The 17742-nt window shown below is 39.9% G+C and overlaps 1 protein-coding gene across 8 annotated transcripts in view; it reads left to right on the forward strand.

The window, feature by feature from the left end:
* The window catches only part of TUB (TUB bipartite transcription factor), a 210765-nt gene extending 199746 nt beyond the window's left edge, over positions 1 to 11019 (forward strand). For all 8 annotated transcript variants that reach the window (XM_063438592.1, XM_063438593.1, XM_063438594.1 and 5 more), the window contains 5 exons: positions 1329 to 1441; positions 3201 to 3315; positions 4179 to 4277; positions 4553 to 4724; positions 9856 to 11019. In XM_063438592.1, the coding sequence (XP_063294662.1) occupies positions 1329 to 1441; positions 3201 to 3315; positions 4179 to 4277; positions 4553 to 4724; positions 9856 to 9989 (633 nt within the window). In that variant the 3' untranslated portion in view covers positions 9990 to 11019. The remainder of the gene's footprint in view (positions 1 to 1328; positions 1442 to 3200; positions 3316 to 4178; positions 4278 to 4552; positions 4725 to 9855) is intronic.
* The last annotated feature ends 6723 nt before the right edge of the window (positions 11020 to 17742 follow it).

Below are 17742 nucleotides of genomic sequence, written 5' to 3' on the forward strand. Positions count from 1 at the left end.
TGCTCTGGATATCTGCAACATGTGGCAGGCAAGATGGATGCATTGAAGTATCAGGAAATCCTAGAAGAAAACGCCATGTCGTCTGTGAGGAAGCTGGATCTTCCAACTTGGTTTGGAAGGCTTGTTTAGAATGCTTGGTTTGGAAGGCTTGGTTTAGAATGCTTGGTTTGGAAGGCTTGTTTTGGAAGGCTTGGTTTGGAAGGCTTGGTTTGGAAGGTTTGGTTTGGAACCTTTGGTTTGGAAGGCTTGGTTTAGAAGGCTTGGTTTAGAAGGTTGGGTTTGGAAGGCTTGGTTTGGAAGGCTTGGTTGGGAAGGCTTGGTTGGGAAGGCTTGGTTGGGAAGGCTTGGTTTAGAAGGCTTGGTTTGGAAGGCTTGGTTGGGAAGGCTTGGTTGGGAAGGCTTGGTTGGGAAGGCTTGGTTTGGAAGGCTTGGTTTGGAAGGCTTGATTTGGAAGACTTGGTTGCAGAAGAAATCCTGAAAAATTCTACAGTGGCCATCACAATCGCCTGACTTGAACCACTTAGAAAATCTTTGGTGGGATTTGAAGAAGGTGGTTACAGCATGCAAACCCAAGAGTATTACTAAACTGGAGGCCATTGCCCATGAGCAATGGACTACGATTACTCAGGAACGCTTCCAACAGCTGGTGTCTGGATATGCATCTCATTTGCAGCAGGTCATAACAGCAAAAGAGTGCTCTACTAAGTAACAAAGATGCTTGCCATGAAGGGGTTGAATAATTTTGAGACTGGAAAAATCACTATAAGTTGTATTTTTAGTTGAATTTGGGGAAACCACTTGAAGCAATCATTGCGTTAAGCTATTTCAATTGTTTTTCCTTGTTTGTTCGTTGCAAACAGCTCCAATTCTATTTTTGACAATAGATTAAGAAAACTGATTTCCAATGGGGGTTGAATCATTTTGATTACAACTGTACATCAAAAAAGAATGTGTGAGCTGCAGCTGGCAGTGTCTCTTCAAAACAATCACTTTTAAATTCTGGTGGAAGCAACTTTTAGACAAATGGAAGCCAAGTTCAAAAACACAAATGAATGCACCCCTATAAAATTGTAAAACATACTGTAAATATATTGTCGTTATTCCATAAAACTGGTAAAAGGTTTGATATCATTACACTGTCTGTACACCGTCGTTAAAGGTTCAAATTTACCTCTGCAGCTTCCTTTTCGACTTATGGGAGTAATCACAATAATCACCATTTGTCTTTACCCAGTCTAGCGTCACTGGCTACGAATGGCAATAGATTCAGGTTTTTACTCTTGAATCATGTAATTTTAGAAATATTGTGTTGTTTTTTTTTTTTTTAGGTATTTTTATTGGCTGGAAGAAAACGGAAGAAGAGCAAAACGTCCAATTATCTAATTTCTATCGATCCAACAGACCTGTCACGTGGTGGAGAAAGCTTTGTTGGAAAACTCCGGTAAAATTATTCATCATTGTTGATTACTTTTCCAACTTTTCTCATCAATCACTTTGTCTAAGTTGGCTGAGCCCAGGCTGTCCCACAAATGAAATTGGTTTTCAGCCAGTTAGATTATAACCAGGTTTTCAGGAAAGGAAGCTAATATAATAATAAAGGTAAAACGATTTCCTAGAATTACACAATTTTCTTATAATTAAAATAAATATGAGTGAGCACCAGTCACACACGAATACATTATATTAGTATAGTGCAGTGATAGGCAACCTTCGGCTCTCCAGATGTTTTGGACTACACCTCCCATGATGCTTTGCCAGCATTATGTGTGTAAGAGCATTATGGGGGATGTATTCCACAACATCTGGAGAGCCGAAGGTTGCCTATCCCTGGTATAGTGGGACACCTAACTTGTTCACAAAAAGGTTTGAAACTAGTTCCCGAACATATATTTAAATATTTTGCTTTATCATATGTCTCAATCATCACATGAGCGTAATATTTATCTAACGCTGTATTGCAAGTTCCACTCATTTCCAGCAGCCTATTGGTTTTTCAGGATTAATCATAATAGACTTATTTCCATGAATGTTTTAAAAAAAATTATGTTAAAGTGACACTATAGGCACTATAACTATTTTATCTCATTGAAGTAGTTATAGTGCTTGGCACAGTCCCTCCATTCAGTATTAAACCATTTTTGAGCAGTTTAGAACTAAATGAGGTTTCATGCCCACCCACCGCCTGAGCCCAACTGCTGGTGTGGTTAGGGCAGAGTTTATACACTTCCTTCTAGCCATGGAACTCCAGACACTATAATCACTTCAATAGGATGAAGCAGTTACTGTGCCTACAGTGTCCTGTTAAGCATTATAAATTTCAACAGCCAGATGTGTTTTGCTTAAAAAAAATAAGAAAAATGTCAACACATGAATTTATGTCTGCACATTGCTCGTGCCCGTCAAGCGACCACCGCTTACAGCATACCATTTACCAGATTGGACACCAGATGTTACAGCGCATCTTCTAGTATTCATTTCTACAAACGTGCATTAAAACGTTTGCCAGCGACTGATTGCCAATTGCTACACTGCATTAAATTTGTAGCATGAAAACTGTTGGTAGTCGTTAACTACCAACTTGTCGCTAAATGGTTGACGCACATGGAATCTAGCTCACTGTTTGATATCAAAGTAAAATCAACAATACACGTTAGTGCTCTCAGTAGAGATTAGAGACCACAAACACTCTTAATACAAAGCCAAATGTGCAACAGAATCTGGTCGAATAAACAGCAGCAGAACAGACTTCATGCTGACAAACACCATGTAAGTCGTGTCTAACAAACTGCTGTAGCGTTATCCCTGTATTGGACTTTCTAAGGGCAGGACAGGGAAACGAATATTAAAAAAGTGTAGTTTTAAAGCTAACATTCCATTAACTATTTACAAAGCCTGATTTGGACCTGAACAAACGGCCTCCAATTTCCATGCGAAAAAAAAATAGAATTTTTTATTGTCCAAATTTTATCTTTTGTATTGATGTTATGATTGTTTTCAATGCTAAGAGAAAGACGTTAATATTCTCTACAGGAAGAATTTTTCACGTTTTTGAAAACTATTGTATTTGCTGAAAAACAAAAGGTGGAGAAACTTGTATCAACACTTTACATATTTATTGTGACGGTAATGTTCTTGCATGTAAAATACTGTCAAATGTTTATTATCAATGAAACCAAATTAATTTTTTTCTTATTTTGTAGATCGAACCTCATGGGCACGAAGTTTATAGTCTATGATAATGGGGTAAATCCCGGCAAAACAAATTCAAGTTCGGAGGCCAGTACCGTGCGTCAGGAACTCGCTGCTATCTGTTACGTACGTAAAACATTAAAACGTATAGGGTAAAAATTCCGCTCATGTGACTGAAAACTTCAATAGAGCCCACAAACTCATAATGCAATACAAAGCTAAACTCCTCACACTATAGCTCCCTCTACCCCCTCTCCCCCAGTCAGAGAGTAAAGGGTTAAAAACCCTTTATTTACTTACCTAACCCCAGTGCCGATGTCCCTCAGTGCTGGGTCACTGACCTTCTTCTTCATCCATCCCGCGACGAGCGGGCACTAATGCACATGCGCATTAGACCTCCCCATAGGAAAACATTGAATCAATGGTTTCCTAGTGGGAAAAATCTGACGCTGGATGTCCTCAAGCAGAGCGTGAGGACGTCCAGCATCAGTTACCGAATCAAAGGTCCGTTTGGATCCAGAAAGCGCCTCCAGTGGCTGTCTGGGAGACAGCCACTGGAGGCAGACTTGGTGCTGCAATGTAAATATTGCAGTTTCTCTGGAACGTCAAGATGTCTATACTATCCCTTTAAGATATATTTAATTTCCTACAAATGCTTGCAAGTTGCAATAATAATCAGACTGTGGGTGAGGAATTCTGTTTTCCTTAACATGTTGTATTGCAGAGCATTGTGGTTGAACGTTATTATATACTGGTAGGAAAAACTTCTCAGAATCATGCCGTTTCTAAAACGAGTTAATTGTATTAACCAATGCTGCCACCTACTGGTGTAAAAGATTACAGTTTAATTTTTTTTTTTAATAAAAATATAGTTTTGATTGATGCATAGATGAACACACTAGTCATCTACAGCGATGACCTGCTCTGTGTAAAGACATACTTTTAGCTTGTAAACCTAAAAAGCAACAGATACTATATTTTTATTCCAGGAAACAAATGTTTTGGGTTTTAAAGGACCTCGTAAGATGAGCGTTTTAATTCCTGGAATGAACATGGATCAAGAACGAGGATTTAGCAGACCGCGCAATGTAGGTGTATTTATTATGTGTATAAATTGTTTTTATTAGTTCTGATAAGATTCAGTATTTTATATTCATGCCTTAAACTTATTGTTTCATGGTAAAATAACACAGAATATTAAAAAAGAACTGCTTGCATTTAAGAAATAGTTTGTACTGTTATCTATCTGATGTTATGGCACAGAAGACGTGGTAAACATTATCTCCCACTTATCTTAATTTACCTCGTCCTCCTGATTCATGCTCCAATGGAAAGCATTAAGTTTGCGTTTTTACCATTACAGGAACATGAAACATTGCTATCTCGATGGCAGAATAAAAACACAGAGAACGTTATTGAACTCCATAACAAAACACCCGTCTGGAATGATGACACCCAGTCATATGTTTTAAACTTCCACGGTCGGGTCACACAGGCCTCAGTAAAGAATTTTCAAATTATACATGATAACGATCGTAAGTTTACAGAGTTAATAAAAGATGTTTGTTTATGGAAAAAAATAAAAAATATAACCAATGTCCTGTCTTATCCTGCTATTTGGCAACTAGACGATCGCCGTGGTGATGGTAGATAGTGTTTATGTGTATGTGTTTGTTAAATAAACTCTTTGGACACTTTTTGTTAGATACCCTAGCTTGTACCAAACACATTTACCTTGTGGCTTCAAGATAGTTGAAATTCTATTCGACATGAATTCAATATAGATCATTATTAAAATAATGATCCCTTGGTGGTAAAGAGTATCAATGGTCTCGATTTAATATTTTTGGATAAGCTTTTAAAAATTATTTCATATTTTTGGATAAATTTTTATAATAATTTGTACAAAATATTAAAATAAAAAAAATGTCATATATATAAAAATACACTAATGTGTAATAATATTAAAAACATATTATGCAATTTTAAACGTTAATTCAAAAAAATTAAATAATTAGAAAAGCTTATGCAGAAATATTAAATCAAAGCTAGTGTTTGCCACGAATACATTCCATGATCTGCACCCTGTACCAAGAAAACATTCCCTCACCTTCATCACCTGCACCCTGTACCAAGAAAAATTCCCTCACTTTCATCACCTGCACACTGTACCAAGAAACATTCCCTCACCTTCATCACCTGCACACTGTACCAAGAAAACATTCCCTCACCTTCATCACCTGCACACTGTACCAAGAAAACATTCCTTCACCTTCATCACCTGCACCCTGTACCAAGAAAACATTCCCTCACCTTCATCACCTGCACCCTGTACCAAGAAACATTCCCTCACCTTCAGCACCTGCACCCTGTACCAAGAAACATTCCCTCACCTTCATCACCTACACCCTGTACCAAGAAACATTCCCTCACCTTCATCACCTGCACACTGTACCAAGAAAACATACCCTCACCTTCATCACCTGCACCCTGTACCAAGAAAACATACCCTCACCTTCATCACCTGCACCCTGTACCAAGAAAACATTCCCTCACCTTCATCACCTGCACCCTGTACAAAGAAACATTCCCTTACCTTCATCACCTGCACCCTGTACCAAGAAAACATTCCCTCACCTTCATCACCTGCACCCTGTACCAAGAAACATTCCCTCACCTTCATCACCTGCACCCTGTACCAAGAAAACATACCCTCACATTCATCATCTGCACCCTGTACCAAGAAAACATTCCATCACCTTCATCACCTGCACCCTGTACCAAGAAACATTCCCTCACCCTCATCACCTGCACACTGTACCAAGAAAACATTCCCTCACATTCATCACCTGCACCCTGTACCAAGAAACATTCCCTCACCCTCATCACCTGCACACTGTACCAAGAAAACATTCCCTCACATTCATCACCTGCACCCTGTACCAAGAAACATTCCCTCACCCTCATCACCTGCACACTGTACCAAGAAAACATTCCCTCACATTCATCACCTGCACCCTGTACCAAGAAACATTCCCTCACCTTCATCACCTGCACCCTGTACCAAGAAAACATACCCCCACATTCATCACCTACACCCTGTACCAAGAAAACATTCCCTCACCTTCATCACCTGCACCCTGTACCAAGAAACATTCCCTCACCTTCATCACCTGCACCCTGTACCAAGAAAAACATTCCCTCACCTTCATCACCTGCACCCTGTACCAAGAAACATTCCCTCACCTTCATCACCTGCACACTGTACCAAGAAAACATTCCTTCACCTTCATCACCTGCACCCTGTACCAAGAAAACATTCCCTCACCTTCATCACCTGCACCCTGTACCAAGAAACATTCCCTCACCCTCATCACCTGCACACTGTACCAAGAAAACATTCCCTCACATTCATCACCTGCACCCTGTACCAAGAAACATTCCCTCACCTTCATCACCTGCACCCTGTACCAAGAAAACATACCCCCACATTCATCACCTACACCCTGTACCAAGAAAACATTCCCTCACCTTCATCACCTGCACCCTGTACCAAGAAAACATACCCTCACCTTCATCACCTGCACCCTGTACCAAGAAAACATTCCCTCACCTTCATCACCTGCACCCTGTACAAAGAAACATTCCCTTACCTTCATCACCTGCACCCTGTACCAAGAAAACATTCCCTCACCTTCATCACCTGCACCCTGTACCAAGAAACATTCCCTCACCTTCATCACCTGCACCCTGTACCAAGAAAACATACCCTCACATTCATCATCTGCACCCTGTACCAAGAAAACATTCCATCACCTTCATCACCTGCACCCTGTACCAAGAAACATTCCCTCACCCTCATCACCTGCACACTGTACCAAGAAAACATTCCCTCACATTCATCACCTGCACCCTGTACCAAGAAACATTCCCTCACCCTCATCACCTGCACACTGTACCAAGAAAACATTCCCTCACATTCATCACCTGCACCCTGTACCAAGAAACATTCCCTCACCCTCATCACCTGCACACTGTACCAAGAAAACATTCCCTCACATTCATCACCTGCACCCTGTACCAAGAAACATTCCCTCACCTTCATCACCTGCACCCTGTACCAAGAAAACATACCCCCACATTCATCACCTACACCCTGTACCAAGAAAACATTCCCTCACCTTCATCACCTGCACCCTGTACCAAGAAACATTCCCTCACCTTCATCACCTGCACCCTGTACCAAGAAAAACATTCCCTCACCTTCATCACCTGCACCCTGTACCAAGAAACATTCCCTCACCTTCATCACCTGCACCCTGTACCAAGAAACATTCCCTCACCTTCATCACCTGCCCCCTGTACCAAGAAAACATTCCCTCACCTTCATCACCTGCACCCTGTACCAAGAAACATTCCCTCACCTTCATCACCTGCACTCTGTACCAAGAAACATTCCCTCACCTTCATCACCTGCACACTGTACCAAGAAAACATTCCTTCACCTTCATCACCTGCACCCTGTACCAAGAAAACATTCCCTCACCTTCATCACCTGCACCCTGTACCAAGAAACATTCCCTTACCTTCATCACCTGCACTCTGTACCAAGAAACATTCCCTCACCTTCATCACCTGCACACTGTACCAAGAAAACATTCCTTCACCTTCATCACCTGCACCCTGTACCAAGAAAACATTCCCTCACATTCATCACCTGCACCCTGTACCAAGAAACATTCCCTCACCTTCATCACCTGCACTCTGTACCAAGAAACATTCCCTCACCTTCATCACCTGCACACTGTACCAAGAAAACATTCCTTCACCTTCATCACCTGCACCCTGTACCAAGAAAACATTCCCTCACCTTCATCACCTGCACCCTGTACCAAGAAACATTCCCTTACCTTCATCACCTGCACACTGTACCAAGAAACATTCCCTCACCTTCATCATCTGCACCCTGTACCAAGAAAACATTCCCTCACCTTCATCACCTACACCCTATACCAAGAAACGTTCCCTCACCTTCATCACTTGCACCCTCTACCAAGAAACATTCCCTCGCCTTCATCACCTGCACACTGTACCAAGAAAACATTCCCTCACATTCATCATCTGCACTCTGTACCAAGAAACATTCCCTCACCTTCATAACCTGCACACTGTACCAAGAAAACATTCCTTCACCTTCATCACCTGCACCCTGTACCAAGAAAACATTCCCTCACCTTCATCACCTGCACCCTGTACCAAGAAACATTCCCTTACCTTCATCACCTGCACACTGTACGAAGAAACATTCCCTCACCTTCTTCACCTGCACACTGTACCAAGAAAACATTCCCTCACCTTCATCATCTGCACCCTGTACCAAGAAAACATTCCCTCACCTTCATCACCTACACCCTATACCAAGAAACATTCCCTCACCTTCATCACATGCACCCTCTACCAAGAAACATTCCCTCACCTTCATCACCTGCACCCTGTACCAAGAAACATTCCCTCACCTTCATCACCTGTACACTGTACCAAGAAAACATTCCCTCACATTCATCACCTGCACCCTGTACCAAGAAACATTCCCTCACCTTCATCACCTGCACCCTCTACCAAGAAACATTCCCTCGCCTTCATCACCTGCACACTGTACCAAGAAAACATTCCCTCACATTCATCATCTGCACCCTGTACCAAGAAAACATTCCCTCACCTTCATCACCTGCACCCTGTACCAAGAAACATTCCCTCACCTTCATCACCTGCACCCTCTACCAAGAAACATTCCCTCGCCTTCATCACCTGCACACTGTACCAAGAAACATTCCCTCACATTCATCATCTGCACCCTGTACCAAGAAAACATTCCCTCACCTTCATCACCTGCACCCTGTACCAAGAAACATTCCCTCACATTCATCACCTGCACCCTGTACCAAGAAACATTCCCTCACCTTCATCACCTGCACCCTCTACCAAGAAACATTCCCTCGCCTTCATCACCTGCACACTGTACCAAGAAAACATTCCCTCACACTCATCATCTGCACCCTGTACCAAGAAAACATTCCCTCACCTTCATCACCTGCACCCTGTACCAAGAAACATTCCCTCACCTTCATCACCTGCACGCTGCACCCTTTACCTTGAATACACAGCAGGGTCGATCTGTGTAATATTCTGGTTCTGTGAAATTGTTTTATCCATCTTCATCTGTTAGACTTCATCCACTATTTCATTGTGCCATATTACCCTAAAGTGTATGATGGCAGTGGAACCTGACATGATCTATTGCTCTTCTATTCCATCCACTTGTTGGTTCAACATGTCCGTTCAGAGATTTAACTTGGAGACACTTAAATCCAAATCACAGAGTGGTAACATATTGGCATCTAAAGTGGATGGCCACACTGTGATTTGGATTAAAGTCTCTCTTTGGATTAAAGTCACTCTTTGTTTGACTGATCCTTTATTTTGCCATTTACCAGGGTGAAGTAAAGTGGGACAGTCACCACCATAAAAGGAACAACTTTGGCCTTGCACCTTAAAAAAATCTCCACTTGTCTGTGAACACACTATATAACTCAGGAAAAAAAATCTTTGTTGCTATTGTACAGTGTGCTTTGTGTTCCATAATGTGTCCTCGTTTTTCTGTTTCAGCGGAATACATTGTGATGCAGTTTGGTCGTGTGGCAGAGGACGTATTTACAATGGACTATAAATACCCCATGTGTGCTTTGCAGGCGTTTGCGATTGCCCTATCTAGCTTTGATGGCAAGCTAGCATGTGAATAGAAGGGAGAGACACCAGCCATAACTGAAGCCTATGCGGACAATTTGTGACGCACACTCGTCTTAATCTCGCTAATAAGCAGTCTGGATAAACCTTACTCAAACCATGTACTTTGTTTGGTTGCCATAAATGGAGAGAACATAAATAAAAAGTTCTTAGTGTTTACACGCAGGTAATATTTTTTATTTTTCCGACAAAGGTTTTTTTTTCCTGTAAATAGTACGTTTGCGCGCTCGCTGACCGGGAGTCGTGTTGTGATACAGTTGGCGTATCCTGTACTTTCGATAGGAAATGACATTATAGGGGATCGTACCTATTTCTACAATTGTGGAAACATTTTAATTTTATTTTTGTATTTGTTTTTATGGGGTCACCATTGGGACTGAGGTGAGAAGCTTTAACTAAACCCGTTAGACATTGGTACAAATTACTTAGCAGGACCTCGGCCCTGATTGAAATGCTGTTTAGTAAATTTGGACCTTCGTGCACAAATCGTTCGCCTCTCACTTCATTCAGAAATTGACTTAACAATACTTGCCTGTAAAATGTACAGAGAGTTAGCCTGTCTTCATTGCTAACGTATGCTGGAGATGTGCAGATGTCTTAGCTAAAATCGGTGGGAATTAACGTCTGAACTCATTGCTGGAAGAAAGCACAAGAGGCAATTTATTTTTACCGAGATCACTCTACATTCCCACTGTCGTTTTATTTAATGCTGTCACGCCTTGATGTCGAGCCAATATCATTTGATTTTTCGGTACTAGACTTTTATTCGTTGCTGACTGGTTTAACCCTTCTTTAAACACGTTATTGTAGTTATTAACTTGCTACAGTCATTGCAGATGTTGTGGCTAGTTGTTCTGTATCCTAATTTCTAGAAGTGGTTAATTCCACCATACTTAACCCTTCAGTGATGGAGTGGCCTTTCAGGATGTTACAGCTTTTCTATTATTGAAGCCATGCGTGACACAGGTGGAAAAGGTCGATTAATATTTTGAAATCGTGTTCTATATTAAATTTCTCCTGCCTTGAGTGTCCTCTTATTTTCTTTCTATTTAATGGATAGGGACTTTGTGTTCCATCATGATGCATCACTTAATTCCATATTAGCTTCCAAAAAGTTATTATACAACAATGTAACAAGAAAAAAAGCGTAACACATTCAAATATAGAGAGTAGGAACAATAAATGATGCAGAAAATAACAGAACTATTTATATTATCATATTTCCTGCAGAATGTACTTTTGGTGGTGTTGGGGAGGGGTGGTTGTTGCGTATTTCTTAGAAATACAAATTTGCCCCCAGTTTTGGATTTTGACTGTCATATTAATATCTCAATTTGGAATTCTTAATAGTCCATCGCCTTGATACACCGGATTGTGTCAGCTTTTCTTTGATTGTCACGTAAAATGTCAGTATAATGCTCTAAAGAGAGAGAGAGAAAATGGCCGCTGCCCTACGGGATGTAACATAAATTAACAATTAAATCCTTCCATAAAGCCTTATATTTCCACAGTTCCCTAATTGCATTTGCCTTGAATGTACCATGTAAGTGTGTTTCCGCTCAGCATTGTATGACGTGTAGATGTGAGCGCTCTGTATTGTATAATGTGTAGTGTGTGCGCTCAGCATTGTTTGACGTATAGGTGTGTGCGTTCAGCACTGTATGACGTGTAGGTGTGTGCGCTCAGCATTGTATGATGTGTAGGTGTGCGCGCTCAGTATTGTATGACGTGTAGCTGTGTGCGCTCAGCATTGTATGGTGTGTAGGTGTGGGCGCTCAGCACTGTATGATGTGTAGGTGTGTGCGCTCAGTATTGTATGACGTGTAGCTGTGTGCGCTCATCATTGTATGGTGTGTAGGTGTGTGTGATCAACATTATGTAAAGTTTGATTAAGCACTGAACTTAGTGTAAAGTTAAATGAGTCACTGAACATCATGTAAAGTTAAATGAGTCACTGAACATCATCCAAAGTTAGATGAGGCACTGAACATTGTCTAAAGTTAGACAAGCAACTGAACATCATGTAAAGTTAGAGGAGGCACTGAACTTTGTGTAAAGTTAGATGAAGCACTGATCATTATGTAAAGTTCGATAAGGCATTGAACTTAGTGTAAAGTTAGACGAGGCACTGAACATACTGTAAAGTTAGATGCGGCACTAAACATACTGTAAAGTTAGATGCGGCACTGAACATACTGTAAAGTTAGATGCGGCACTGAAAATTGTGTAAAGTTAGACAAGCAACTGAACATCATGTAAAGTTAGATGAGGCACTGAACATTGAATAGAGTTAGACAAGCAACTAAACATCATGTAAAGTTAGAGGAGGCACTGAACTTTGTGTAAAGTTAGATGGAGCACTGAGCATTATGTAAAGTTTGATTAAGCACTGAACTTAGTGTAAAGTTAGACGAGCCACTGAACATTGTGTAAAGTTAAATGAGTCAATGAACATCATGTAAAGTTAAATGAGTCACTGAACATCATGTAAAGTTAGACGAGGCACTGAACACTGTGTAAAGTTAGAAGAGCCACTGAACTTTGTCTAAAGTTAGACGAGACACTGAACATCATGTAAAGTTAGATGAGGCACTGAATATTGCGTAAAGTTAGACAAGCAACTGAACATCATGTAAAGTTAGATGAGGCACTGAATATTGCGTAAAGTTAGACAAGCAACTGAACATCATGTAAAGTTAGATGAGGCACTGAACATTGTGTAAATGTCTCAGCAGTTAATAATTTCTCTTTTTTCCTAAAGAACTCGTCTAACCCCTTAAAAGGTTGTGGCTTGTCCCACTCTTGAAGCATAGCTTCAAACCTCCTCCTACGGTTATTTTGTAAACTGGAGAGAAAACTCACATTCGTAGCCATAATCAATAAAGATAATATCAGATGTGTGTACTAAAAAATAGTGGATAGAACTATAGCAAGAAAAAACCAAATATAAACACCACAAAATACGTGAAAGGTAGTATAAATTACTTAACTTCAATTAATATACAGCCTCCCGAGATCGTTATCCACAACAAACGACCTTTACAGAGTACAAAAAACCACAAACAGAACCACAAACTGAATAACATCCGTAAGAGACTTGTCACCCATTCGGTTTTGGACCATTGCAACCAATGCCCCCTTTTTTCTTTTGGGGGGTTTATATGTATGGGCATTGAACAAGTTCTCCCTTTCTGGCGAGAAATTATCTCAAAGAAGGTTTAATCCCACATGGTCTGAGGATAGATAAAACACCGGCGTTTGGATTGGATGATGATCTCTTCCTGCAGGAATGGGATGAGATTCTTACTAATTGTTCTTTTCAGTTAATTCAGCTTATAATTAGACATTCTAAAGAGATACAAAACAAATTGGAAAATAAACTGATTGAGCTTGATTCTAATCCCCCTGTATATGCAGAAGGAAGGGATTTTAAAGAGAGGGATGACGCTTTGCAAAGTAACATAAAAAAACTTGATGAGAACATTACAGAGACAAAGAATAGGAAGTATAGTAGGGATAAAGAGGATAAATTGACTAATAGTTTCTCTACTCGTAGTAAATTGATGAGCAAGAAATCACGTTCTCTCCCTTTTAAAAAGACAAACCAAAGAACACCTAATAGAACTAGAAGTAATTCTCGGTTCAGAACCAATTATAGGGATAATTATGCATCCAGGTACAATGGATCCACTAATTATCCAAAAACATGGAATAGACAGAGACCCTCTTTTCCTAAGAGACATTTATCTGAAAAGGAAGGAAATTTAAGACCCCATACTCAGATTACACGTAATCACATAGATACCTTTACGGCTCCCACACAACATGATGAACAAGAGATACATTTTCAAGGGAAACCCAGAGGTCCAAAGGAAAAAACTATAACCAATTATTTTCGCCCCAGAACCGACACTTGGGAACACCCAAACAGATTTACCCCCCTATATCAGGACTCACCACACAAGAGGGTGAGAACGGAGGACTAGGTTATATCACAAAGCCTATTTTTTTCTTTGAGAAAGGAGGAGACTGATAGAGGTATTTTTAATTTAACTGAAACTCCACTTACAGTTGAAGAGATAGATTTACTTTCTAAGAGGATGAAATTTGCCCCTAATAAAACGGCAAATGATTTTGATCTCTATATAGATCTTAAAAAATGTATACGTTCTTTGACCGTAAGAAGACATTTTCTCTTACATCCCCCTACAATTGATATTGGTTCCGATAATATAGAGAAAAGGGATAATTATAAATTCCGTCCCAAATCACATTTTTTTCCAGTCCAAAGTAAGGGTCCTTTTTTGGAAACTTTTGAACATACGGTTGACCAAGCTTTCCAATCTCTCACTAAAAAAGAAAATAGAGGACCACGCACTTTTAATCTTACTAAGAGGGAAGAGATGATCGTGAAACAGCTTATGGAACGGGAGGATCTGGTAATCAGAGAAGCAGATAAGGGGGGGGGGATTAGTATTGATGACCATTTCCTATTATCTGGGGGATAAGAAAACATATATTACTATTTAAAATAATCCTACTATTTCTTTCAATTTAGAACTTAAACAAATTTTGGTCGTAGCTAGAGATAATGGAATTATATCATCAAAATTGTTTTATTTTTTTGTTGCAGAAGAATCCAGTAACTCTGATCTTTTATTTTCTCCCTAAAACCCATAAACGTCTCCCCAATCCACCGGGTCGTCCTATCATTAGCGGAGTAAATTCTCTCACTGCCAATATGTCCGTTTATGTGGATTCTTTCCTTCAGAAATATTCCCAAGGGGCACCGTCATTTATACGTGACACTAAATCTTTCCTTCAAGAACTAGACAGTATAGAGTAGGATCCGGAATACAGTTGGGCCACATTGGATGTGACCTCTCTGTATACGGTAATTAGCCATAGACTAGGACTATAGGCTCTTGATCATTACATGTCTCAGGACATGGATCTATCTCAAGGTCAAAAGGAATTTATATAAACTTCGGTTCAGTTAATTTTAGAAAACTTTTCTTTTTTGATGGCCAATATTATTTGCAGACCACTGGGATCGCCATGGGCACCAGGTTCGCCCCCAGTTATGCCAACACCTACATGAGGAGGTGGGAGGAATTATTTGTGTGGTCGGGGCATGACTGGAGGGAGAACCTGGTGCTCTGGCGACGTTAGATCGATGATGTAATTATTATTTGGAGGGGGTCTTCAATGAGTTTTTTTGAATATGTTCAACATCTTAACTCTAATTCTTATAATCTAATTTTCACCCCTGAGTGGAATAAAAATAATATTCATTTTCTGGACCTTGCTATATCCTGTGATCAGGGCCAGATTCAAACTAAATGTTTCTTTAAGCCAACTGATGGCAATGGCTTTGTTCACCAACAAAGTTGTCATCATAAGCCCTGGCTTAGGGGTATAGCGAGGAGTCAATTCACTCGGCTGAGGCGTAATTGCTCTCAGTTTCAAGACTTTCAAACTCAATCTTCCCATATAAAAAACAAACTTCGTGCTAGGGGTTATGATAAGAACAGTTTGGAAAAATAAATTTGTTCTATTGGTCTTCTTGATCGCAATACACTGTTGGAGGACAAAGTTCCTGTGGTTGTGGCTAATACTGATTTTAAAACAGCTTTTGTCACCCAGTATAATACTGACCATTTTAAGATCAAAAGGAGTCTTAACGAATTCTGGCCTATTTTACAACAGGATCCAGTCTTGGGTAATTCTTTGTCTGACCACCCAGTGGTGATTTTCAAAAAGAATAAAAATTAAAAAAATATGCCGGCCCCTAGTTATGCCATCAAACCAAATAGGGACAAAAAAACTGTCACTACAGGTTTCTTTAGGGGATGTGGTTCATGCAAGGCCTGTGCCACAGTTTCTATTGGAAGACATAAGGAATTTGTTAGTACTGTTACAGGGGAGGTTTTTGGGGTCAAGACGGAGATAGGTTGCCACACGGACCATGTAGTATATTTACTGCAGTGTCCGTGTGGCAAACAATATGTGGGTCGTACTAAACGTATCTTGAAGGTCAGATTTCTTGAACATCTGAATAACATCCGTAAGAGACTTGTCACCCATTCGGTTTCGGCCCATTGCAGCCACTGCCCCCTTTTTTCTTTTGGGGGGTTTATATGTATGGGCATTGAACAAGTTCTCCCTTTCTGGTGTGGGGGTAATAGGGTCAAAAGGTTATCTCAGATGGAGACTTTTTGGATACATAGACTTAAGACCCTTGAACCCAGGGGTCTTAATATAGGTATCGATCTGGTGTGTTTTTTGGATTCATTTTTGGGATCCTTGTTTCTTTCTTGTATTGAATAGTAAAGGGTTTTATGTATATTTGTTTCTATTTATCTGTTCAATGTTCTGGTGACAGGTGTAATGGAAGTAGGAAATAAAAGCATTATTCGATTTTTTGCTATGAATCACTCTATTGCCCTGTATGTATTATACATACATAGTGATAATATTTTTAACTGAGATGTGCACGGCAAAACATTTCATTAGTTTCTTCCCACATAAGAGTTCAAATTAGGGAGCTATGTACTAAAAAACAGCTGACAAATCTAAATTAATAGAAGAGATTTTCCTATAGTTATTCACTATAATGAGAATTAAAAGCGAATTTCAAATTTAAGGTCAAAACTCAATATATTTGCTAAGTCAACTATGCTTTAAGTTCTATTACTCTACCCTTAAATTAGAAATTCACTTTGAATTCTCACTTTAAATAAATAAAAAGTAAATAACCCTGTTAATTTTGATCTTTCAGTGAGTTGAGAAGGGTTTTTGGAGGCTTGTTAAAATTGGGAGAGAGCAAGTATAGGTTTAGTAAAGTTGGGAGAGAGCAAGTAGAGGTTTTAGTAAAGTTGGGAGAGAGCAAGTAGAGGTTTTGTAAAGTTGGGAGAGAGCAGTTGGGGATGAAGTAAAGTTAACTGAGAGCAGTTAGGAGTCGAGGAAAGTTAAGAAAGAACAGTCAGGGTTCAAGTACAGCTGGGTGAAAACAGTCATGGTTGAATAAAGTTTAGTGACTGCATTTGGAGGGCACGTAAAGTTGGGTAAGAGCAGTTGGAGATCATGTAAAGTTGGGTAAGAGCAGGTGGAGATCATGTAAAGTTGGGTAAGAGCAGTTGGAGATCATGTAAAGTTGGGTAAGAGCAGGTGGAGATCATGTAAAGTTGGGTGAAAGCAGTTGGAGATCATGTAAAGTTGGGTAAGAGCAGTTGGAGTCGAGTAAAGTTCAGTGAGGGCATTTAGAGATGAAGTAAAGTTGGAACAAAACAATCAAAGATCAAATGAAGTTTGGTAAGAGCAATCAGATGGTGATTAAAGTTAGTTAAGAGCAATCCGAGGTTAAGTAAAGTTGCCACTAGCCATTGACGAGTTAAAATTTCATTTCGGATGAATGATTTCGTACTAAATAAAAATATCATTCATCAATCACGAATTTTGTCTGCAAACCATTCATTTTCGAACGAAGTTTGCTAAAAAATAATTTGTTTTCATGCATAAGGGCGCCTAAAAAAAGTATTGAGGGAGCTGGTAGCGCTACTATCTCCCTCCTTGTAATAAATAACTATTGTCTACCCACCCTGCATTAACATCACTATGACCCCCATATTAATAAAAGGGAGGTCTGGTTTCAGTATAAACTACGTAACTCTCTCATTTGCCATATGTCTTGATTCCCTCTTAGATAAGGAGCCATTTGATATGAACAAGCCTTCTTGTGTTCCATTA

Source organism: Pelobates fuscus, chromosome 12, assembly GCF_036172605.1.
Source record: "Pelobates fuscus isolate aPelFus1 chromosome 12, aPelFus1.pri, whole genome shotgun sequence".
Classification (NCBI taxonomy): domain Eukaryota; kingdom Metazoa; phylum Chordata; class Amphibia; order Anura; family Pelobatidae; genus Pelobates; species Pelobates fuscus.